Source organism: Apteryx mantelli, chromosome 12 (assembly GCF_036417845.1).
Source record: "Apteryx mantelli isolate bAptMan1 chromosome 12, bAptMan1.hap1, whole genome shotgun sequence".
Taxonomy (NCBI): Eukaryota; Metazoa; Chordata; class Aves; order Apterygiformes; family Apterygidae; genus Apteryx; species Apteryx mantelli.
In genome coordinates, this window is record NC_089989.1 from 28,358,441 (window position 1) to 28,381,808 (window position 23,368).

General features: G+C 47.0%; 3 protein-coding genes across 8 annotated transcripts in view; all 3 read left to right on the plus strand.

Moving 5' to 3' along the window:
- IFT122 (intraflagellar transport 122) overlaps positions 1-13,392 on the plus strand; it is a 97,144-nt gene extending 83,752 nt beyond the window's left edge. For 5 of the 6 annotated variants that reach the window (XM_067303554.1, XM_067303550.1, XM_067303551.1 and 2 more), the window contains 12 exons: positions 1,203-1,369; positions 2,287-2,458; positions 3,601-3,703; positions 5,264-5,404; positions 6,401-6,498; positions 7,432-7,532; positions 8,690-8,855; positions 9,832-9,943; positions 10,336-10,464; positions 11,293-11,372; positions 12,044-12,208; positions 12,944-13,392. In XM_067303554.1, the coding sequence (XP_067159655.1) occupies positions 1,203-1,369; positions 2,287-2,458; positions 3,601-3,703; positions 5,264-5,404; positions 6,401-6,498; positions 7,432-7,532; positions 8,690-8,855; positions 9,832-9,943; positions 10,336-10,464; positions 11,293-11,372; positions 12,044-12,208; positions 12,944-13,033 (1,524 nt within the window). In that variant the 3' untranslated portion in view covers positions 13,034-13,392. Of the gene's footprint in view, positions 1-1,202; positions 1,370-2,286; positions 2,459-3,600; positions 3,704-5,263; positions 5,405-6,400; positions 6,499-7,431; positions 7,533-8,689; positions 8,856-9,831; positions 9,944-10,335; positions 10,465-11,292; positions 11,373-12,043; positions 12,209-12,943 lie in introns of those variants that run through there. The other variant, XR_010885408.1, reaches the window with a different exon arrangement.
- Positions 13,393-17,282: 3,890 nt separating this feature from the next.
- Positions 17,283-19,806, plus strand: RHO (rhodopsin). Its single transcript, XM_067303669.1, has 5 exons — positions 17,283-17,643; positions 18,732-18,900; positions 19,009-19,174; positions 19,261-19,500; positions 19,693-19,806. The coding sequence occupies exons 1-5, from the start codon at positions 17,283-17,285 to the stop codon at positions 19,804-19,806; spliced, it is 1,050 nt and encodes a 349-aa protein (XP_067159770.1).
- Positions 19,807-21,033: 1,227 nt separating this feature from the next.
- Positions 21,034-23,145, plus strand: H1-8 (H1.8 linker histone). The gene is made up of 5 exons (XM_067303663.1): positions 21,034-21,169; positions 21,407-21,690; positions 21,778-21,916; positions 22,074-22,146; positions 23,130-23,145. The coding sequence occupies exons 1-5, from the start codon at positions 21,034-21,036 to the stop codon at positions 23,143-23,145; spliced, it is 648 nt and encodes a 215-aa protein (XP_067159764.1).
- The last annotated feature ends 223 nt before the right edge of the window (positions 23,146-23,368 follow it).

A 23,368-nucleotide genomic window follows, 5' to 3' on the forward strand; every position in this document is an offset into this window, starting at 1 on the left:
AGTGCAAAATCTTATGTACGGTTCTGTACCTATTGAGTAGTTACATCAGGGGAAGTGGTGAACTGTGACTGTGGTAGTGACACAATTGTTTTGTGGGGCTTGCTAGTTTTTTTTTTTTTTCCTTGGTTTTTGTAATCTGAATCAAAATTTGCCAGAAATGTTGAGGATGGGGTGTTCTTTTTTTTTCCCTTCTCTCTTCTTGCCTTTTGTTTCCTCCCTATCCTCATTTTTTGTGGTCTCAAAAGATAGTAAGATATTTTTCATTTCATAGAGGCTATTTTAATGGACAGTAGTCTGTTCTGTTAACAGCCAAAATTGCCCTTAATCCACCTTTCAGTGTTGAAGTACTTTTTATCTGGCTCATGATGTCAACATATGTGAACCATATGGTGCCAAGGCTTCAGTATTGGCAGAGGAAGCTGAACAAACTATCAGAAATATTTCCAAAATGGTCATCATCACAGCATCCGGACTTGGTGTTTGTATTACTATGCAGAAGTTTAACCAAGATCTGTAGTTCAGAGTCCTGCTCGTTTTTGAGCAGCTGTTATTTTGTCCTTGTGTAACAACTTCCTTGATATATCATAATATAATCATCAAATATATTTTCAGAAAATGAGATTTCAGCCTTTAATGGATTTGGGGCTGGGTATCCTGATGCTAACATGCGATTAAGTGGACGTAATGTTGTTAACTCTGCAAAGGGCAGGGTTGTCTTTAAGAATGAAACAGTGCCTTCTTGGCTTGCAAAATAAAATTTGAACATTGGAATTGGTCTATTAAAGTTTTTGAGTGGTACTATTTTGTTTTGGAAAGGCATGTTCCTGAAAAGTATGCACAAATCATGGCTTGTATCCACTTAAACAGGATCAACAGTGTGAGCTTTCCAGGTTATCAGATAGAGATATGTATTACCTCTGAGGCATCTGTATCATTCTTCTCCTGGCCTTCCTAGAAACTCACGTCTTTTTTTTAATTGAAAATGATCTGAACTGGAGATTTGCTGTTGTCACATACAAAACACACTGGTCCTTGATAATTAGTTGCTGAAGGCTGGGTCAGTTCAATTTGCTCTGTACGCAGTATTTCTTAGCTTAGGGAGGCATAACAGTATTCATGAAAAAAAATTTATGTACTTTACAATTTGGAATATAATAGCGTGACCAGAAGGTAATGAAAATTTTTCTCTTGTGCTATTTCAGGATTTTCTGGGATCTGGAGACCCTAAAGATACAAAGATGCTAATCAAAAAACAAGCGGATTGGGCCAAGAATATCAATGAACCAAAAGCAGCAGTGGAGATGTACCTCTCTGCTGGCGAGCACATGAAGGCCATAGAAATCAGTGGGGACCATGGCTGGGTTGATATGTAGGTGTTAGTTCTATCTCAGAGATAATATAACACATAATAAAAACTCCAGTGAATTCTGTATAATTTTAAAGTAAGACAAAGCTTGCCTGATATGCTGCTTCATTTATGTCAAATTGAGTATGGTTGTAGTTGAAGCATTTCTACAATTAAAAATATTTTTTAAAGTTACATGTTTAAAGGGTAGGATCATAAATATACTACAAAAACAAACAAAACAGTAACAGATACAAATGGGTTTATCTGTAGTATGAGACTGTCTTTTAAAATATGCATATCTTAAGCTTCTCAGAGTGATCATCACACCAGTGCTTATATGTGGGAGTCTATTTCTGTTGTTTTAAGCTGTTAAAGGATATTAATCAAGCAGGTAGAGAAGATGCCTGGGACACAGAACTCCGAGAAGGAATTTCTGGGGCCATTCCTGTCACTGGTCAAATTCTTCCTGACTTAACCATAATTCATGCTTTGAGTCTTTTGCTAAGTTGCTATAAAAGCTTGGACAGATCACACAACGTTCCCTTGCCTCAGTTTTGCCATTTGCCAAATAGGGTAATGTTTATTCAAGAATCTTTTTTAGGTCAGGGTTGAGAAAGTGTGGCACATGTGACTTAGTCATGTAGGACCTGTTTCCTCTCCCCATCTTCATGGCTGAGCAAACCTATTGAAGTTACTGCTTACTGAAGTATGGAATTGCACGCATGAGTAAAGATTGTAGGAACAGGTCTTGAGTTTGTATTAAAAAAAAAAAAAAAAGTCCTTTGAATGTTTATTGAAAGCTGCTTAAAGTGTGTAGCATGGTACTATATTATAATTATTAAATAATAACTTTAAAAGTGAAAAGTTGTTACAATAATTAAGCAAAAGGAAAAGCAAAAAGGCAGAACCTAAAACATCTTTTGTGTGTGTGTATCTAGGTTAATTGAAATTGCTCGAAAACTGGATAAAGCTGAGCGTGAGCCTTTGTCAAAATGTGCCTTCTATTTTAAGAAACTTGATAACCCTGGCTATGCAGCAGAAACCTACCTGAAGGTTGGTGACCTGAAAGCGTTGATCCATCTCCACGTGGAGACTCATCGCTGGGAAGAAGTAAGCATGCCTTTGGTTCCAAACCTGTGTTTAAAATTGCTACTAATTATTGTCTGTGGTTGCAAGAAGGGGAGACAAATGTTTGGCTCTTCCACTACTTCTAGTCAAGATTTTGAGGTCTAGTGAAGGTAATCTGCCCATGCTCCTCCTGTAGTGAATGGAGAGGCAGGGAGAGAGGCTTCTCTGGAATCTGATTCAGAGTGCTTAAGTTCATTATGTTTGGTGGGGTTTTTTTGGTTTTTTGTTTGTTTGTTTTTAAGTTTCCTGTTTGAATATGCCTTGGTCTCGCTTCTGAGCATGTGTATTTCCTCCTGAGTTACGGTTGCCTGGTGCCTATGAAAATTGATGGGATGCTTCTAGCCCATAAGAAACAATAAATAATATCATGGGAACTTGTTATGAACTGCATGATTTTTATAATTTGGATAAGCTGCCTGAGTGAGAATACCCTATGCACAATTTAGATCTGATGAATGTGTGTTGTGTTAGCATGGACTCCTCTCTATAATTGGATTTGGGCTTATGATTAGGCAAAGCTCTGCTTGCTTCACTTCACTTTTTTTCTGTACGCGTGGGTCTGCCAGTACCCCATTTCACAGATGGGGTCACTGTTAGTTTTGTTCTTTTTTCTTCATGTTAAATTTTTGCTGAGTGTAGTCTCTTAAGATAACATATTCAAAGTGTCACTGGAGTTGAGACTCCCCCACCTCAAGTTATGTGGGTGCTTCAGAAAACTGTAGATTTAGTCCTTCATTGGCTAGGTAGTGAGTGCAGGAAGCTAATCTAGACTGCATTTATAGTGTTACTTCAATTTCTTTAGGCGATAGGTTTAGAAAAAATATTTTTTGTCTCTTGCTGTGAAATCCACTAAATTGCCTAGATAATCACTTTCAGGTTTCTCTGATTCAGAAACTTGGCTGTTACTAGGCTTAGCTTTTTTCTTTTGTTGTTGATTGCTTATCATTTTAAGACATTAGTTTCATATTTGTTGAAGAAAATATGAATTACAATCTTTATTCTGCTTATGTATTTTTATTGTGAATTTATTTAGGCCTTAAAGGATTAATCCCATGGAATACGCTAAATCCTTTAACTGTTTAAACGGTGCAGTATTCTAGAAACATATTTATTCTGTACTTCAGGCCTTTGCATTGACTGAAAAGCATCCTGAATTCAAAGATGATGTCTATGTCCCTTATGCTCAGTGGCTAGCAGAGAACGATAGATTTGAAGAAGCACAAAAAGGTAAGAGTGCACCTGCTGGAGATCACTGTACACTTGAATGTGCTCAGTACTTCTCCAATACAGAATATGCAGTCTCTGCCCTGCAGAGTTTTGAATCTGTGAGATGCAAAAAGAAATAAATAGAATATGTATTTTCATGCCAGTGTTAAGAGAGTATATGGAGGTCTCCTTGCTTGATAAGAAAATATGGTAGATTTAATAAAAATTATGCTGGCTAAATATAATTTCAGATTTTCTGTCCCATTGCATATCTGAGTATGACACGTGGCAACAGCTACTTGGCATGTTATATGAACTGTTTTTTACTAATATTTTCGTCACAATAGGATTCAAAATTTAGCAGGCACCTTACCAACCTGAGTGGAAAGCACATTTTCCCTTGTATTTAGGTAACGTCGAGTTTATACAAGTAAAATTTTCACCTTTGTTTAAGAATTTTTTGTGGATTTTGTTAGTCCCATGAAATTATCTATAAGGAGGACCATCAACTTTCGATCATGTGGACAGACTTCCCAATTTTATTCATAAACTGTTCCAGGGTTGTGGAGAGGTTGAAGCAAACTCCATGCAGAGCCAGCACATTCCCAGTACAGATATTTCTCTCAGGTGCAGCTCCATGTGACGGTTGCATCTGCTGTTTCCAGAGCCCGCTCAGATCTAAGAGTATAACTGCAATTGCTTATAACGGCCAAGCCAGTAAGCATGCCAGACATGAGCTATGTCTGTACAAAACTATTTTGTGTGTCTCTACACCAAACCTGCGAGCATCTGGTTTTAGGGCAGCTTAGTAGTTTGCACATAGGACAGCGTGAATATAGGTATACTGTTCCCAGGTCCAAGTTTGTTTTGCACAGCTCGGTGCTGTTGGGTGAGCTAGAGATCATTGTGTAGTTGTGTGAGAATTTGGTTATAACTGAGCTAGCTGGTGTCAGGAGGCAATCGTACTGTCTATTTTTTATTCTATTTTATTTTATTTTCCTTTATACGCCGTATGCAGACTGCTTGTCAAATGCGTATTTACCAAGTGGGAATTCAGATTTAACTTTACATTGGTTTCTGAGCATCAGTTAAAGACATGCTGTTAATAAATGATAGGATATAGTAAATGCTCTAATATTTTAAAAACTCAGCATTACAAACCAGAGAGCTAGCTTCAGACCTTACCTTATAGTAGTTTTGAATGCAGGTATGATATTGCAGTGTTCAGAGTTGCCATTGTTTGTACAGAGATCTAATCAGGACTGTATTTTTGCTATTTTCTAGCTTTTAAAAAAGCGACCAGCTTTGTACAACATCTATCTGCTGCAGTAATGTTTCTGCCTCAGGAACCCCCCCCCCCGAGACAGTGCAAAAGCCACAAAATACCTACAGCTGCTTCTCATGTTCCATTAGCATCGCTGCTTTCAAGGAGAAAAATACCAGTGTATAATCCCTTTTCATCCTGCCCTGAATAGACTGTTTGATATTGTCTGAATAGATTGTTCTTAATTTAAAAACATTAGTTTCAGTTAATTGATATAATCACACTGTAAAAATCCTTTGTTTTGGCCTTCTTTGTAGCATTCCACAAGGCTGGCAGGCAAAGCGAAGCTGTAAGAGTGCTGGAGCAGCTAACTCACAATGCTGTTGTAGAAAGCCGATTTAATGATGCAGCCTATTATTACTGGATGCTCTCCATGCAGTGTTTAGATATAGCCCAGGGTAAGTAACTGAAAGCAAGTTCACGTTTGTTACCTTCTTGCGCATGTAGACAGACAGTTACTGAATTGCAGTAGCATAATTGCAACTACTTTTCTGTTGTTTTTATGCTGTGCGTAACTGTGCTATTTTTGTAGTCCCCCTGGTTTTCCCATGTGTTTATTAAAACAAATGAACAAACCAACATCATCAGCATGTGTAGGCCTCATTTTGAAATCTGGCTACAATCAAATTCATGTCTCCTGGGGCCACATATCCTCATGTACCTTCTCTCAACACACTTGAACTAGAGAAGTGATTGGAGGGTTAAAGTACTAGTAAATAAAACATGATCTGGAAGTGTAAGATGCATCTAGTATTGGAACGTGGATTGGGGAGATAGTTCATAAATTATTTCTGTAACAAAGAGGAAACTGATAGTTCATTAGCTATTATCTTGTCTTCTAAATGTATTTCACTGGGAGAGAGGTGGAGCCAGTGGTTAGGAGGTGTAATTTAGTAATAATAAATACAAAAGATTGTAATACTGCCTTTTGCCTGGTACTGTAAGCACTTTTTTTAGTTTAGCCATGCACAATAGTGCTGATTTATTGTCCCTCAGGTATTGTACAGAGATGCAAATTGTTCCAAATTGTTCAGTAGTGTATTTAATATTTATGAAACAAATGTTTCAGAACTCATTTTATCTGTAGACGCTAAAGTTATGGCAGACATTTCCAGTGATGGATGGCTATTATTTTCTACCTTTAACTAAGCTATAGCCTCTGGCTATGTTAAAACCATTGCCTTAACCATTCTGCATTTTAACATGCTTATTCTAAAGCAGAAACTTGCTCACAAAAATGGCAAGACTGTGTAACTGGGGCTTGCGCAGGTAGATGGGACATACTTGGACTGGTACATTAGTCTTTTGGAAGTTGTGGCACTAGAATCATAACATACTCTTTTCTTACCGTTGAGTATCTTGGAGACTTAGACTAATGCCTTTACCTCCCACAGAGAATGAACAACAGAAGACTGAAATGTTACAGAAATTTCATCACTTCCAGCATTTGGCAGAAGTTTACCACGTCTATCACTCTATTCAAAGATACACCGTAAGATACTTGCCTCAGAAGCTGTTTTTATGCTTCATGAGCATTTTTCTTTAGGGAGTCCAGAAATAACTAGGAATAATTAATGACTCTTCAGGCAATTAAATATTGAGTGTAGATCAGTGGTACTGTATAGTAACTTAATTTGTTTCTTTGCCTTCTGTTGTACTGTGCTAGAACTTCTGTTGTCTTAGTTTCTAAAAACTGCAGTGCAGAGAGAACCTCAGCAGATCTGTGCTTCTTGTCTCAGTGTGGGTGGAGGATATGACGATGGCTGAATTTCCATCCCAGGCCTTTTTTGCTAGCTAAATTGGATTGGTTCCACAGTGACCTGGGCCTCTAGTCCTATACCAGCTGTGGCAGGATTTTTTGTTTAATTGTGGAAGACAGGTTTGAACAGAAGAAAGCCCCTGAATTTAGGGATTCCCATAATGTAGTACATGTGTCAGCAGTGATGCACGTAAGCTACTTCAAAATGATATGCAGTCATGAGTGGGGAGCTCCTGCCGCTTCCAGCAATTATAGGACTCTTGCCCTCATATCCTTTGCAGAAAGTTTGAGAACCCTTGATCCCTGCCCTTGCCCAAAAGAAGACTCTGTGCTATGGTGATCTTTGCTGGTGAGACTATTTTTAGACCTTACAGTGGTGGAGACTCCACACCCTTCCTGGCCAGTCTGTCCTGGTGTCTAGCAGCCTGTTAGAAATTTGTTTTAACTACATGGATCCCTTTCTCTCGTCTGTATGTAGCAGGCATGAGCTTTGGTGATAAAGGCATGCAAAATCCATTTGCTGTGTCCTGCCAGCACCTCTTGTTTTTGCAACTGTATGAAAGAAACACAATGATGTACTTGAGATGCTTAGTGCTGTGATGTTCAGTGATGTGAACTGTTGCTTCTCTAGCTTAGAAACATATATCTATATTTTTCATACTGCAGGAGGAGCCTTTCAGTTTCCACTTGCCTGAAACACTCTTCAATATTTCCAGGTTTCTGCTTCACAGCTTAACCAAAGAGACTCCTCTGGGGATCTCAAAAGTGTATCCTTCCAAAGCAGTACAGAATCTAGAAGTTATCTTCTGAGATACATGAAAAGAGTAACTGATATTGATCCACAATGCAAAGATCTACTGTAGGACATATTTGGTTTCAGCTGTTGGTTAAAGTTAACGAAAACTGACTTTTGTCCCTAAGGTAATAATCAGCACCTTCAAACCATTGTGTGTTTAACTGCGCTAGCCGTTTTTGCGTAGGCTTAGAGAGCTGCACAAATCAGCTAACATGTAATTCTCAACACCACCCACCCAGTCTGGTGTATCACCTTTGTCACAGAAGCAAGTTCTAAGATACCGTTTGCTAAAACAGGGTGTTGGCTCTGAATCTTGACAGTGTTGTTGCAAGGAGACTGAACTGAGACAGGAGGGGAAAAAAATAGGAGCTTTTGCTTCAGATAAGGCTGGTGTAGCTGTGTAGCGTCTATCAGGCCAACGTGTTTGCACAGCTTTGTTAGCACATGTTGCATCTTTTGGAAGTACTTCATGGAAGGTCTGTATGAGCCCTGTGGAAATGCATCTGTGTGTGTTGAAGATAACAAGAGGGGTCAGTGGATGCCAGGGAGGCCTGATTCTCTTGTTTTCACTTCATTTATGGTTTTGTATAGGATGCTTACTTTCCTTTCAATAACTTTCTCACTTATAAATGTGTAGTCTTTCATAAGGTGCCATGTGATCGGTAACTTTCTAAACAGTGCTTACTGTTACACACCAATGAAAGGGAAGGACAACTCTTCATCGATGACACAGGGCATATGTTGAGTTCTTTCCAAGGAGATCGTATGTATTCAGTAGGTGTCAGTGGGTTGCTGGTATTCTAAGATTTTTTTTTTTTTTATTGGCTGGGAAAAAAGGCATTCACTGTAAAAATTAATCAAAGTATGTAAAAGGAGTCAGAATATTTAACCAAAGCAGTATTAATGTGGGGGCAATTCCTTACCCCGCTAATAATCAGCCACAGACATTTTGACAGTCCTTCCACATTTGTTTATTTAAATAGAGTTATGTAAACAGATTTCTTTAGTTAAGGCCTGTTTAAAGCACCAGTGTTGGATATGCTTCATTGAACAACTTCTCTGATTAAAAAAAGCATTGTGGTTTTTCTTAAATGCCATATGTATGTTTATTCCTTAATTTAATTATAGCAATACGTTATTTGCTCTGGCAAAACAGAGCAAAGCTCTTGGTGCATATAAACTAGCTCGTCATGCCTATGACAAGTTGCAGGGACTCCAGATCCCAGCTAGGTTCCAGAAATCAATTGAGCTGGGCAGCCTGACAATCCGGTCCAAGCCATTCCATGACAGTGAAGTAAGTTGTAATGTCTTTCATGTTAATCATTAATATGTGGCTTAATCCAAGAGTCTGTATTGCCAAATGCACAAAGAAGTCTGAAATACATTATGCACAGGTCTGTGATATGATTACATTTCTTCAGGAAACAAAGCCCTTTTATTGCTGTTCTTCAGGTCAGACTTCCTCTTGCTCCTGAGAACAAATTAAAATCAGTCCTTTCTCTGTGGGTAACTCCTATCCTCCCTCTCCTGTCTTGCATCTACCTTCCTCTCTGCCTATTAATTCCTTCAGGCCTTTCCCTCTCTGATCCACTTGCAATTACTCCACAGTCTTTGTGTCTGTCTCCGGCTGGAGGTCACTTTCATTTGTCCCAGCTACTAGTGCTCCTTCCCTCCTCCCCCTATCCCCTGAATGACCTTTCTTCCTTAAGTTTTATTTCAACACCTTTTCTTCTTTAACTGAAGCCTGACTTTCTGCAGTGCTCTGTAAAACCATGTCTGGTGGAGTACTCACTAAAAATAAATTGTATTGTGCAAATGAACATGCACCTGGCCACCTGAAATAATAGAAACACAGTCTTAAGAACTGCCTAAAATAACTGTGCTCTTGAAAAGAACAGAGATGAATTAATCTGAGGACTTGCATTTGACCAAATCTTTGAGCAAAAAAATTTGCTTCAGTAACCTTCTCCTCACCTTCTTTTGGCACTATGTATTTGATACAGAATTCTGCTTCTGTTACAGCCAAAGCAAGGTGAAAATTTCATTGTTAGGGTGGTGAAGACAGCTATTTTTAATGTGAAAACTTGCTGTTTTATTAAAAAAACATTTTCAGATGTTAAAAAGTCTTATTTCACAGCAATATTTCTCTAGGTTAGGGCTGATGTAATATCAGTGGTGTAAACCTGAGGAGCCCATATTTAATTAGAACCAAAGAGTTTAGGATGTGCTGATCTGTTTGCGATTACTGTGCTCTGTATGTGTCTTTGCAGGAGCTTGTGCCCTTGTGTTACAGGTGCTCTACCAACAACCCTTTGCTAAATAATTTGGGGAATGTCTGCATTAACTGCAGACAACCTTTCGTCTTCTCTGCTTCCTCTTACGGTGCGTTGGAATATCACATTTGGTTGTGCTTTTCGAGTAGATAAACATGTTAACTGAAAAGAATAGGTTGGTACTTTGTTCCCTCGGCAACGTTATTTGGACAAACAGATCTTTAGTTTTAATGTTGTTAAATTTGACTTGTGCTGCTTCTTGTCACATGAATAGTTGGGTTTCATTGCAAGATTGCAGCAGCAGTGTTTCATTAACATAGATACCATCCTTGGAGAAGTGGAGGGTTATTTATTTATTTAACTTGATTCATGAGAACGTGTGGACAGAACACCATTACAGAAGCCTGAGGATGTTCACTTCTTTAAATGCATGGTATTTTCTAGTAGGCCTTTTTTGAGTTCTTGCAGGTCAACTGCATCTTGCTTTTTACGCCCCTTTAGAAGTCCTGCATCTGGTTGAGTTCTATTTGGAAGATGGCATCACAGATGAAGAAGCTGTAGCTCTCATTGATCTTGAAGCTCCAAGGTTGAATAAAAGAGCAAATAAATGGCAAGAGATGATGAGTGACAGTATCCTTTTGAATCAAAATTGTTTCTAGTCTCTTAAAAAATATTTTTTTTTCTTAGGTTTAAATTTTTTTTGGTCTTATGACCAATTTGCATAGGACTACATTGTGTTTCCTTTTAAAGTTACTATAATAACCAGAGTGGTCTTTTAACTAAACCTAATATTCTTGTAAAGCTTTTTCTTCAGGAAGATTGTTTTTTAACCATGCCAAATATTTTTTCTTGACAATGGTATGACATACTTTAACTATTCTGTTGTAACTTTTCTGTTTTCTATAAAGAATGGGAGAATTTGAAGTGTATTATTTGCTTCCACTCACGTGCCTGCTTTAGAGGCTGCCTTCTTCCTAGCCAAGAGAAACCAGCATGGACTTTCTCCGTAACCATTCCTGTTGGAATCTATTTTGTGATGTTTTGGCATCCAGAGCCTAGGCATTGTTATGCTAAGTGCAGAGTAGTGCACGAGAAAACATGATCTCTGACCAAAACTGCTCAAAATGTAATTTAAAAAAGTTTCTTCATTTGGTGCTTGCAACCTGTTGAGGGGGAGACAGGAGGAGAAGGCAGAGCTGATATCACACTTGATTGTGGTCCGTTTTGCTGTTCTACAGCAGCTGCTATGGTGTGGTTCCCTGGTCACTGTGAATCAGTGCAACCCTTTCTCTAGTAGTTTCTATAATAATCTAGGTGCTGTAGCAATTTGACAGTACTCTGACCCTCTGGAGCAATAAGGATACCCGTTCCTCTAGTACGCTTTCATATTTATTCTGTAAGTGTTACCGTGACGAGTTAATTTTGTGGGAATTATTCTTCCTTAAGAAGTGCATCTAGATGCACAGAGTTTGAGACTTGATGACGACACAGATATTACTGAAGATGATGATCCCTTTACAGCAAAACTGAGCTTTGAGGTGCGAGCCTTATATGTCTGTCTTTTCCAGTGTGTGTGTTTTTTTTTTTTTTCCTTCCACTCATAGAAATCAATAGAAAATTTTGACTTACAAACTACACTGCACCCACCTGGTGTGAATGTGCTATGCAGACCACCACAAGAAAGATGCAAAACAAGGGCCTGGAAGAGGGAGATGGAACTTGAGGAAAAAATGAAATTTACCAGACAACTCTTCTCTTAAAGTGGCTGGTCTGCTAGGAAAACCTGAAAAAAAACAGGTATCTTAAAGTAAATGCTCTGGAACAAGGTGGTATCATGGTGCAACAGGTCTGTCCCCTTGGGTGTTTCTATGTCTGGGCAGTCTAACTGTAAAACAGTCATTACTATGAAGTTTTAATAAATGCCTGTAGGCATGGTAGTTAGTTACAAGGAATTGTGTTAACATGAATAATTGAAGCTCAGTGAAAACAAGTTAGAGATGTGGCTGACTGCTGCTTCCACTGAAGGTGCTGATAAAACTGCCAGTGACTTTGGTGGGACCAGACTCGGGCCAATTCTATATTATTTTTTTATTATTATTATTTTTTTTTTTTTTTTACTGAATTGTACTAGCTTTTTACAAAAATCTTGTTAATCCTCAAAGGACTTTGCCATTGGTAACTAATTCTTTTCAAATCTGTTCTCCTGCAGCAAGGAGGGTCAGAATTTGTTCCAGTGGTTGTGAATCGTGCTGTTCTCCAGTCAATGAGCCGGAGGGATGTCCTGATTAAACGCTGGCCAAAGCCATTACGGTGGCAGTACTACCGTTCCCTGCTACCGGATGCCTCCATTACCATGTGTCCATCATGTTTTCAGGTAATGTTTTCATGGGGAGGCTTTAAAAAAAAAAGAGAGAGAGAAATTAGTTAAAACAATTCAAAGCCTTGTTATCGCAAACTTTAAAATGTATTCACTAAATTTCTGAATGATGTAAAGAGGGAGAAGGCAAGTAACCAAAAAAAAAAAAAAGGTAAGCTGTGAGACATACAGAGGAACAGCTGCCTTCTGAAAAGTTGGAGGTAGCTGAGATTGTAAGGAATTGTAAGGATTGTAAGGAATACTTTGTGAAGTTGCACTGATAGCAAGAGTCAGAGCCACTCGAGCAGACCTCAGAAGAATGACAGAAATACTGATTTGTATTTATTCCGTTTGTGCTGCCCCTCTGACTTTCAACCTGGTCTAGCAGGGGAAATCAGTCAGTAAACAACGCTGGCCTGTGGTTCAGTCCCTCTATCTCTCCTTCACCTCTCAGAAATGACTTTCTGAAATATCGGGATCTAGTTACATTTGGTTACACAGGAACCATCTAATTTTTGTCCTTCCTTCTGCAAAAATAATCGGTTTATGCCTCTTCTGCAACATGGACAGTGGTCTGTGAAATATTTGCTGCTCTATTCCAGGTTGTAGCGCTTACAAACAATTGAAAATAAGAGGGCCAATTCTCTTGTAGTAGTAGCCTCAGAATATCTGTGACCTGGAAAAGAGGTGGTTTGCATTTTCTTTGAGCTTGTCACAGGGTAACTTGTCTCTAAATCTGTTTCTAATTCACAGATGTTTCACTCAGAAGACTATGAGCTTCTAGTACTTCAGCATAATTGTTGTCCATTCTGTCGAAGGAGAATAGACGAGTCAAATCAATGAAGACAAACAATTTTATACCTCAACTTAGAGACTTTGGTATTGGCTTGGCAATACGCTTGTTAGATTCTTAGTGTTTTCCTAACAACTAGTTAAGTCATCTTATTCCATTTTGTACATAATGCAACTGAGTTGAAGAAATTTAACTATTTTTTTAAAGGAAAATGTCTGTTTATGAATGTCCTCTGCGTTTCCCAGGCAAGCAGCTGAAGTGCCATAGACTTTACAAGAATGTTTTTAGGGTCAAGTTCAATCCTGAAGTAATCATTGTTTTTACTCCAACTTGTGTTAGGGCTGGATTTGGTCTTTAATATGTACTTGTTATTAACAGAATTTCAAATAAATGGGGCTATTTTTCATTACTGTTTGTTTCTCAGGAAACTTGGTATAATTCTTCTGAGCTTTTATTTCCTTTCTGTGTCATCTAAGGAAGAACTGCATTAGGGTTAAGAGCTCTTAAAGAGAGATCTTAAGAGTTGCACTGTTTTTGGCATCAAGGACTATCTCCCAAAGCCATACAGAGTTGGGAGTCAAAGGCAAGTTTCTAACCTGTGTAGACTTAACACATTAAAATCCAAAATGGCAGGTTGTGCATTTAAATACATGTTTCATGTAAACCAAGATACCCAGACATAGGTACCTCATCAGTCCACTGCCACTTATGTAGTCCTAGTAACATTTGATTTTTAGTACGTTTACTGCTAGTAAGAGAAAAGCCATTGACCTAATGGACTAAGCTAAATATATTTGCATATTTGTAAATTATGCCAGGTTACCAGGCATGAAGACTAAAGCATCTGAGGGCTGATAGTCTGCCAGTGCTTTCCAACAGTAGTTCTTCTGTGCCAAGGTAGGAGAGTTCTTCATGGTCTGCTGAAAAGAAAGTCATAAATGATGTAACTTGCTGTAGTACTAAAATCATGGGATGCTTCCCAGGAATCCTAGCATCTTGTCTGATATGAAGCTCTCATGTGGCTCTTGTGATCTGAGTGTACCTCTGTGGTGTGGGCACTCAAGCCTGGCCAAAGTAGTGCAGATCCATGGACCACAGTGCTCGTCAGCAGAGGTGACATACCTAAAGGAGTATTTGAGCACCAGCTTTGTTGCAACCCAGAGCCATGGGAAGCAAAAGAGGTGAGAGGGGAGGTGATGGATCTTCCTTCCAGTTCAGCCTCTTGCTTCCCACCCCCCCCTCTAATTTTGCCAACTGAGTATCAAAACTGAGGGTATTTTAACGATGCAGCCACTTGATCAAAATTCTCCTGGATGATTGAACTTTCCTGGGAGTGATCACTGAGTAGGTGTCAGACAACATGAGAATTAGTGCAGGTAACCAGGTGGGATGGATTTCAATTGAGAAATGATAGATCGTTAGACTAATCCAGTATATATTGTGCCCATGTAACCACAAATTTATTGTTGTTATGACATCCTGTTGCAAGCCTCTCTTTGTTTTCAGTGGGAAATGGTATTTTTTTTCTGTCTTAAACTGTTGGCTGAGGTTGCTGGGTGCTGCCAAAACAGCTACCACATAAACCGTGGCACTTCTCATGTGAAGTGATGTCTCTGCTTGAGTTGTTCTCAAAAGTGATGCTCCAAAATGGCATGACAGGATTTCTGAGTCCTTCAATGATTTCTGATCAAATTTGCTTAATTTACAACTTTAAAAACATTCTGTTCTAATTACCACTCGTCTGCTTTCTGACTCATATATCACTGTTTGCAATAAAGACTCTGCGATTGACATTGATAAACAATTCTGTTTGATGTGTGAGCCAAAATAGAAATTCAGCTCATTCTCCCAGAACTGTCCTGGCTTTGGAAAGCCAGCAGGAATGAAAAACTGTAAAAATAAATAGATAGGGTTTACAGTGACACAGAGACAAAATGGATCAAGACAGGAACGTTTTCTTTTCTTCAATATTTTTTCTGTGAATATGAACTAGGTTTGAGAAGCTTATTGGGCTTTTCCAGGCAGAAATATACTCTACACATCATGTGAATTTTAAAGACGGTGTAGTTCCAGAATACCTTGTGCCATTGAAACTCTTGGGTAACTTTGTGATAAGAAGTCCCTGAATGTACGAGAAGCACCACCATGGAGCTTTTATTTGAGGCTGTTGTGAGTGGTTTCACCGATTGTTTTCTTCAATTCGTCCTGTGCTTCCACCTCATTACTGCTTGCCTTTGCTACTGCTGTACTCCAACAATGACGCACGTCAGGCTCTGAGCTCTGGACAACAGTTGCTAACCTCAGCAGTGGCTTATTACATCAAAGCTTAATGCAGCATATTTGTGTATCTGGAAGATAAAGCTTTAATCCTTCTTCTATGCCCAGGTACAAGTATGAACAGCTGCATTTGGAATTAGATAGTGGCCCTGCTGTGGCCTTGGCAATACATGTGAAAAGTTAATTGAGAGGGACTTTCAGTGTGAGCAGAGTATGTGTGAGGACATGGTATCTGCACATTACCATGAAGGAAGACCTTTATGGATGGCCGGAGGGACTGTGGCCCTTCTGGGACTGTGGGCGGTCAAGCCATTCTTTGTCTGTGGTACCTGCGCTTAGGTCTACAGACGCTTCCAGAAGAGATTCCCCACTTAGCGTGAAGCTTTCCCTGCTTCATCTCCTCTTAAAAGAGAATACACAGCTTTGTACTTTTTCTTCTTTAAGCAGTTTTGCATGTGTTATCCTAACCCAGAGGGAACACCGATTTTAAAAACTAGGCCAGGACTGAAGCAAGTTTATTAAAGCCAATGGGACGTGAGCTTTTGCTCATCTCAAGCTGTGAACTCCAGCTGGTCTGGCACATCCTTCTGTGTTGCCTGAGGCATTCACCATTGCCTGCTCCTCTGTTCCTGGTTGGGAGAGGAGTTCAGCTCGGCACCCTGGCTGCAGCCAGAAAGCAATTGGTGTGGAGCTGCTCAGGCCCTGTCTCGGCCTTGGTGCCCTACCCAAAGGCAGAGCAGACCATCCTCACCTCGCTTTTGTGGGGAAGCTGGCTGCTATTTGCCCACTAACTAGAATGTTACTGACTGCTATTGAGAAGAGTAACAAAAAGTGGGTAGAAAAAGAGAAGAGAGGAGGGAGAAATAGCTTTGGAGCCAAGGAGATTAGTCATGGCGATGTGAATCGTAAGCAATCGCCTTCTGCAGAAGAGAGCCTCGGTGGCTGGCTTCGTTGCGCGCGCGCTGCTGTACACGCTGTCCCGTCGTCTCCGACAAATTAAAACCAGATAAAGTCTAACTCGGTTGCTGGCTGGTGTGAAGAACGTTTCAAGCACAGTTGGAGGCAGAGAGGGAGGATAGGGGAGGCTCCAAGAGCGGCTTCCCTGCAGCTGTGACTGCCTACCTGTGTTGCACGCGACGCTTCTGCAAGGTTTCAGAGCAGCTCTTGGAGGCCGCAGACTTCTGCCTTCCAGAAGAGGAAGCCAGCCGCCTGCTTCAGCGCAGCGCTGCCCCGTCCACCCGGCCCCGTAGCACCAACGAAGAAGGGTGTCTGTCCAGGGCAGCTGCACTAGGTTATTTGTTGGATGCTGCCCATGTAACGGGCATGACCCAAATCACGAATAAAGCCAGGCAGAGAGGAGGTGATACAACCAGAAACCTGCCAGCAGGGCCCCTGTTTCACTGTGCTGTTGCCCCCCCCCCCATCAAGTGTTGTGGCAGGAGAAAGCGGGGGGCTGAGAGCGCGTGGCAGAGGGGCTGGAGCTGCCGGGAGCCCGCCGGGAGCCCCCCGGGAGCGGCTGCTCCCTCCCGGCAGCCCCCGTCCCTCCTAGCCAGGGACAGGGACGAGCTCCCGCCCACGGGCGAGCGCTCTGAGCGCAGCCGGGGGGGGCCGCGCGACGGCTCGGGCGCGCTTTGCCCCCCCCCCAGGGCCGTGAAGCAAGCGCATCCCCCCCGACCCGCCACGGGGAAACTGAGGCATGCCAGCCCCATGGCGGAGCAGGGCCCCTACACGCGACCGCACGCCGCCGGCTCCAGCAGCAACAGCGCGGGCCAGCAACAGGTGTCACCTCGATACCCCCCGGGAAAGCCAATTACCCCGGATGATTATGATTAATAACTCCGTAAGCCCTAATCGAGCTGAGCCAGCGCCTCGAGCTTACCCGCAAGGGCACGTTATAAAGGGCGTCATGCAGCGGCCGGCGCTCCGGAGCCCCTTCTGCTCGGGCTACGGCACAGCCGAGAGCGGCGCGAGGCCGCAAAGAACAGCTGAGCGGGACCCAAAGACGCCTCGCGAGCCGCAGCCATGAACGGGACGGAAGGCCAAAATTTCTACGTGCCCATGTCCAACAAGACCGGGGTGGTGCGGAGCCCCTTCGAGTACCCCCAGTACTACCTGGCTGAGCCCTGGAAGTTCTCGGCGCTGGCCGCCTACATGTTCATGCTCATCCTGCTGGGCTTCCCCATCAACTTCCTCACGCTCTACGTCACCGTCCAGCACAAGAAGCTCCGGACGCCGCTCAACTACATCCTGCTGAACCTGGCGGTGGCCAACCTCTTCATGGTCTTCGGTGGCTTCACGACCACCATGTACACGTCGATGCACGGGTACTTTGTCTTTGGAGAAACGGGCTGCAACCTCGAAGGCTTCTTCGCTACCCTGGGCGGTGAGTTCTCCAAACACGCCAAAGTTTTCTTCTGCCAGGAGCTACCCTAGATTTCGGGAGAGGGAGAAGGGGGGGTAGGAAACCCAGAAGCCCTTGGAAAAACGTGGTGTCCGGAAGGTGCCGGGTCTGCTGCTGATTTGGGCTGAGGCAGTTACAGTCTTTCAGGGTGGGAGGTGAACAAGGTGACAAATTAAATGGCTTTTTTTTTTGGACCCCATTTTGGTACCCACCTGCTGAGTATCCTGAGAGCAACAGTTTAGCAATGAAAAGTGACCAGTAGCAGATTTCTCACTCGTCGGATTTTGCACGTCTTTTGGGCTTGCTTTCTAACTTAAGCGATGACAAATTTGCTCTTCCCGTTTCGCGGGGTCATTTCTGTTGGTCCGTGTGACGCGACGCGCGGTGGCGCAGGCTAACAGCGCCGTCTCTCCTGCCCGTGCCGGCCAGGCTTTGGAGAAAATGGATGATAAACAGAAACCGCATGTCTAAAAACGCCCGCCACCGCGCAGTTCAGCCGCCAGCCGCGCGCGAGGCAGCCGGGTTGCTGGGTCTGTAGTGGCCAGAACCTGCCAAGGAGGGTGAGCAGGCAGGAAGAAAAATCCTGCCGCGGTTTGGGCAGTGACCTTGTTATCGCTGTCCTTACGGGAGAAGAAAAGGCCCCCGTGGTCCTTGTTGCACGAGCCTCCCGGGCAGCTGCAGGCGGCGAGGGGGCATCTGGGATGGTCGGCACTTGCCGCCTCCCGCAGCGGGACCCGGCGGCCTCCAGGTGCCGGCGTCCCGACGGGAGGGACTCGCCTCGGACGAGCGGTAGGATTCAGCCACAGATCTCGAAGCGCAGAGGCAAAGGGGTTACTACCGGGGGGGGGGGTCACTGGTGTAGCGAGGAGGTGAGTTCTCATGCCTTCCTATCGCATCTGCGCTCCGGCTTTGCTCATTTATCTTTCCTCGATTCTTGGCTGAGATTCGCCTGCTGCTACGGGTCTTCCTTAGGAAGGGCAGTCCAAGGAGGCCTCATGTTGGCGTCAGCATGTATTTCCCCTCCTGCCTCTTGAGGTGCCTGTGCCCTCATCTCATCTTCCCTCGTGCAGGTGAAATTTCCCTCTGGTCACTGGTCGTCCTGGCCATTGAAAGATACGTCGTGGTCTGCAAGCCCATGAGCAACTTCCGCTTTGGGGAGAACCATGCCCTCATGGGCCTTGCACTAACCTGGGTCATGGCGCTGGCGTGCGCGGCTCCCCCGCTCTTCGGCTGGTCCAGGTACGGCGCGTGCCGCGTCCGGCGGGGGCGGCGGGGCCCGGCCGAGCGCCGCGGCTCTCCGGCGGGTTGCCCGCGCCGGCGCCGACCTCCTGGCTGTGCCCCTCGCAGGTACATCCCCGAGGGCATGCAGTGCTCCTGCGGGGTCGACTACTACACCCTGAAGCCGGAGGTCAACAACGAATCCTTCGTCATCTACATGTTCGTGGTTCACTTCACGATCCCGATGATGGTCATCTTCTTCTGCTACGGCAACCTGGTCTGCACCGTCAAGGAGGTGGGTGCCCACCCGCGGCGGGGGGGCCGGGGGTCGCCCCGTTCACAGGGCTGCGGCCGTGCGTCACCGCCGCCCTGTCCCCGCAGGCTGCTGCGCAGCAGCAGGAGTCTGCCACCACCCAGAAGGCGGAGAAGGAGGTGACCCGCATGGTCGTCATCATGGTCATCGCCTTCCTCATCTGCTGGCTCCCCTACGCCAGCGTCGCCTTCTACATCTTCACCAACCAGGGCTCCGACTTCGGGCCCATCTTCATGACCCTCCCGGCCTTCTTTGCCAAGAGCTCCTCCATCTACAACCCCGTGATCTACATCGTCATGAACAAGCAGGTAACGGGCTTGGCGCCCGCCGCTCTTCTCGGCGGCGTCCCGCGGCGCAGCGGCCCCGAGCGCGCCCGGGCCGGGGGGGGTGAGGGAGGGGGGTCTCCCGGCCTGGCGCCGCAGACGGGCAGGGCCCCAGGGCCGCCGCGGCGCCGCTCGGCCCCCGCCGCCCTGCTCAGCCGCCGCCCCGCTCTCTTCCAGTTCCGCAACTGCATGATCACGACGCTCTGCTGCGGCAAGAACCCGCTGGGCGACGAGGACACGTCCGCCGGCAAGACGGAGACGTCCTCCACCAGCCAGGTGTCGCCCGCGTAGGCTGCCGGCCCCGCGCCCCAGGAGCGCGAGCGGGGCCCTGCCGCCGCCGCTGCCGCTGTCCCGCGGCCCGCGCGGCGGGTGCCTCTCCGGACCGTAGGAACGCGGCTGTAAATGTGTACACACGTTTTCTAATTAAAGCACCCAGGTTAGCTGCTCCGCCAGCGTAAAGCAGTGCCGCGTCTCGACGCGCCGGCCGCCCGCCCCGGGACCCCCGGCCGTGGTGGCCCCACGGCAGTGAGGCCTGCGCCACCCTCACCCCCCGTCCCCGGGGCGGCGCGTGCCCTCCGTGGGCACCCCCGGCCGCCCGGCCGCCCCCTCCCGGCGCAGCCCGCCGGCGCCAGCCCAGGCGGGAGGTTTCGGCCACGCTGGCGCTTCCAAGGGCGGGCGGCGCAGGGCGAAGACTCTCTCCGCCCGGCAGCGAGCGGGACAGGAGCAGATGGCGCCGAGACATTGGCATATGCTTCACGCACTGCAGGATGGCGCATTGCAATTGTAGCAGTGTTCTTCATTTTTATTTTTAGCTCAGCTATACAAATAAGATGTTTTTCTCGCTGTTCAGTGTTATCAACATTTGAAACTATTTTTGTACATTATTATCCTCTCTGATTTCTAATCCTATGCAGCTTTGCGAGGTCTGATAGGGAACGTATAGAAACCATGCAAGTTAAGCCTTTAATAAAGAGCAATTTGCAAGTACAATTCCCTCATTATTTTTTTATCGATACTTCTGCATATTCAGTGAAATCTAAAGATTAGCGGTTTATGAATAATTCAGTGTTTAGGCTGATGTCTGATTCACGCACTTCAGCTGGGAAGCTGGTTTTGGAGGGAAGTCAGGAAGGACAGGGCGTTTGCTTGCTGTCCTGGCCCCTTCCCGGGCCGGCCGTCGCAGGAGCCCAGCGCCGGGACGGAGGGGCTGCAGAGCTGGGCGGGCAGCACACGGATGTCAGTGGGGAAGCCCAGCACCGCGCGGCACAACACGCGCAGCTCCTCACCCCAAGCAGCGCGGCCGGCTCCGGTGGGCGCCCGCCCCACATCCATCGCCCCACTCCTGCCCCACGGCCATTGCATTGCTCCCACTCTTGCCCCACAGCCGTCATCCCATTCCCACCCCACGGCCATCACCCTGCTCCCACCCCATGGCCATTGCACCGCTCCCACTCCTGCCCCCATGGCCATCCCCCTGCTCCCATCCCACAGCCATCACCCCATTCCTGCTCCCACCCCATGGCCATTGCCCCACTTCCACTCCGGCCCTGTCCCAGCGCCCAGCTGCTCCCACCGGAGCGACCTGCAGCTGCTGCAGTGCTGAGGTGCGAACGAGGGAAACGGGCTGCAGATGGGGCCTCGCTGGTGCATAAAGGTGAGGGGTGGCCATAAGGCTACTGCTGCCTGGGGCCATGTGGCTCTGAGCTGGGTGCTGGTGGCTGCAATGGAGCCTCGGCTGGGTGAGGAGCTGGGGGTGGCAGGTCCCCCTGGGGCTGGATGTTTTGCAGCTATGGGGCTGGTGCATCCTGCTGGGTGCTGCCCCAGTCCGGTGGCAGCAGGGCTTGGTGCCGCTGCTTGGTCCTGAGCTGCAGCCTCTCCGTGTCACCCGCAGCTGATGGCGGGAGCACAGCCGGGCTTGGGGTGCTGCTGGGGCGGCAGCGCCGGCCCCGCCACCCGCCCACCCTTGCCATGGTGCTGGAGGCCCTCCAGGCCCGGAACGAGAAGAGGGGCACCTCGGTCATCGCCATCAAGCGCTACATCCTGGCCAAGTACCCAGCAGTGGACGCCGTCCGCCTCAAGTACCTGCTGAAGCAGGCGCTGACCAAGGGGCTGAGCCGTGGCTTCCTGGTGCGGCCCCACAACTCCTCCGCCCTGGGGGCCACCGGCAGGTTCAAGGTGAGGTGCTGGCCCGGGGCGCTTGCTGAGCGCAGCCGCCGGCTCGGCCTCGGCAGGCCCCACGCTGCTGCCCCTCTCACCTTCCAGCTGGCGCCTGAGAAGCTGCGGCTGAGCAAGGCTCCGGGCCCGGCTGCCCCGGCCAGTGCGGAGGCTCCCAAACCAGCGCGCGAGAGGACCGCAAAAGCCCGCCAGAGACCCGTGGCAGCGGGAACTGCCGGGAAGGACGGTAAGGGCTGGTGGCAGCAGCGTGGCTGGGTGGCGAGCGGCCCCAATGCCCTGGTGAGGGCTGCGGGCGCTGTGCTGGGTGCAGGGAGGCCGTCGGGGCGGCTCTGCCGGCTGGGGGACCCATGCGGCTGGGCTGACGGCAGCCTGTCCTTCCGCAGGCACTGCGGCGGGGCCGCCAGGAGCGGCGCGGTCGAAGCCCCGGGTGAAGACCACGGAGGTGGGTGCTGCCGGGTAGGTGCTGGCACGTGCCCGCTGTGGCCGTGGCAGCACCATGACGGTGCCTAGGGCTCAATCCACTGCGGCGCGCTGAGACGCTGCTTCCCTCCCTTCCCTTCCAGCCGCGGCCGCCGGTTCCCACGAAGCCCCGGAGCGACAGAGCAAAGCCGCCAGGTGCTGGCCGAGGCCACCGGGCCCCACGTGCTGCCGGCGAGGGGGCGCCGGCACCTGGCAGCACCGCAGGAGCCGGGGCCAAGGCGGCGGCGGTGGCACAGAGGGGCCCGGCTGTGGTGGGGGCCGGGGCAGCGGGCGAGGGCCAGGCACGCAGAGCCGCCCCCAAGGAGAAGGGGGCCAAGGCGAAGAAGCCGGCGGCAGGTGCTGGCAGAGCAGAGGAAGGGCCGGGGGGCGCGGGCCCTCCCAAGGCCGGCAAGAAGGCAGCCTAGGGCCCCTGGCGCGCAGCCTGCTAAGCCCTGGCCCTGTTGGTCTGGGTCGTTTTTAGTCCCCAGGACAGGTTTTTAACTGTGTGCTCATCTTTTACCAATAAAGTTGCTTCACTCTTGCCATGAGCTGGGCTGGCTGCTGCTCGTGGCCCCTCTCCCACTGCCCCAATCCTGGCCCTGCCTGGCCTCATCCCTGCAGCCGCACCCAGCCTCGGTCTGTTGCCCTCCGGGCTGTCCTTGTGCTAATGCCCGGCTGAGCCGGATTACGGCAGTGCTGGGACAGCAGGTCGGGGTGCGACATGCTGCACTGTGCCGCGGGCCGGGGTCCCCAGCGCTGGGGCTGCCTCTGCACCAACCGGGGTGCAGCGGGGACGGAGGTGCGCTCAGGGCTGGGAAAGAGTTTGGGGTGTTTGCAGACCTCAGTAGTGCTGGTGCTGTCACTGGCTCTCCATGCCAAGTGCCCACTGCTAAACCTGTTTTGTTAGGGGGCTACAGGTCGGTACGTGAACGTTTTCATGGAATAGCTTCAAATGCCTGAATTTCTCCTGGCTTTCGCAGAACAGAGGCCTTCTGAAGGTCAGCCAGGTAATGCAAGGGGTTACAGTCCTCCTGGGCCGGAGAAAATACGGGGAAGCAAAACTCTCTGCCTAAAGAGGATTTTGCTAATCTTCAGCTGGCCTTGCTGATGCCCTCCAAGGCTCCTGGCCTTGTTTCTGGGCTTAAGCAGCAGCTGAGCAAATTTAACTTCTTGTTTAACTCTGGCCTTGTTGATGCATCTTTAATGGGACTGAAACTCA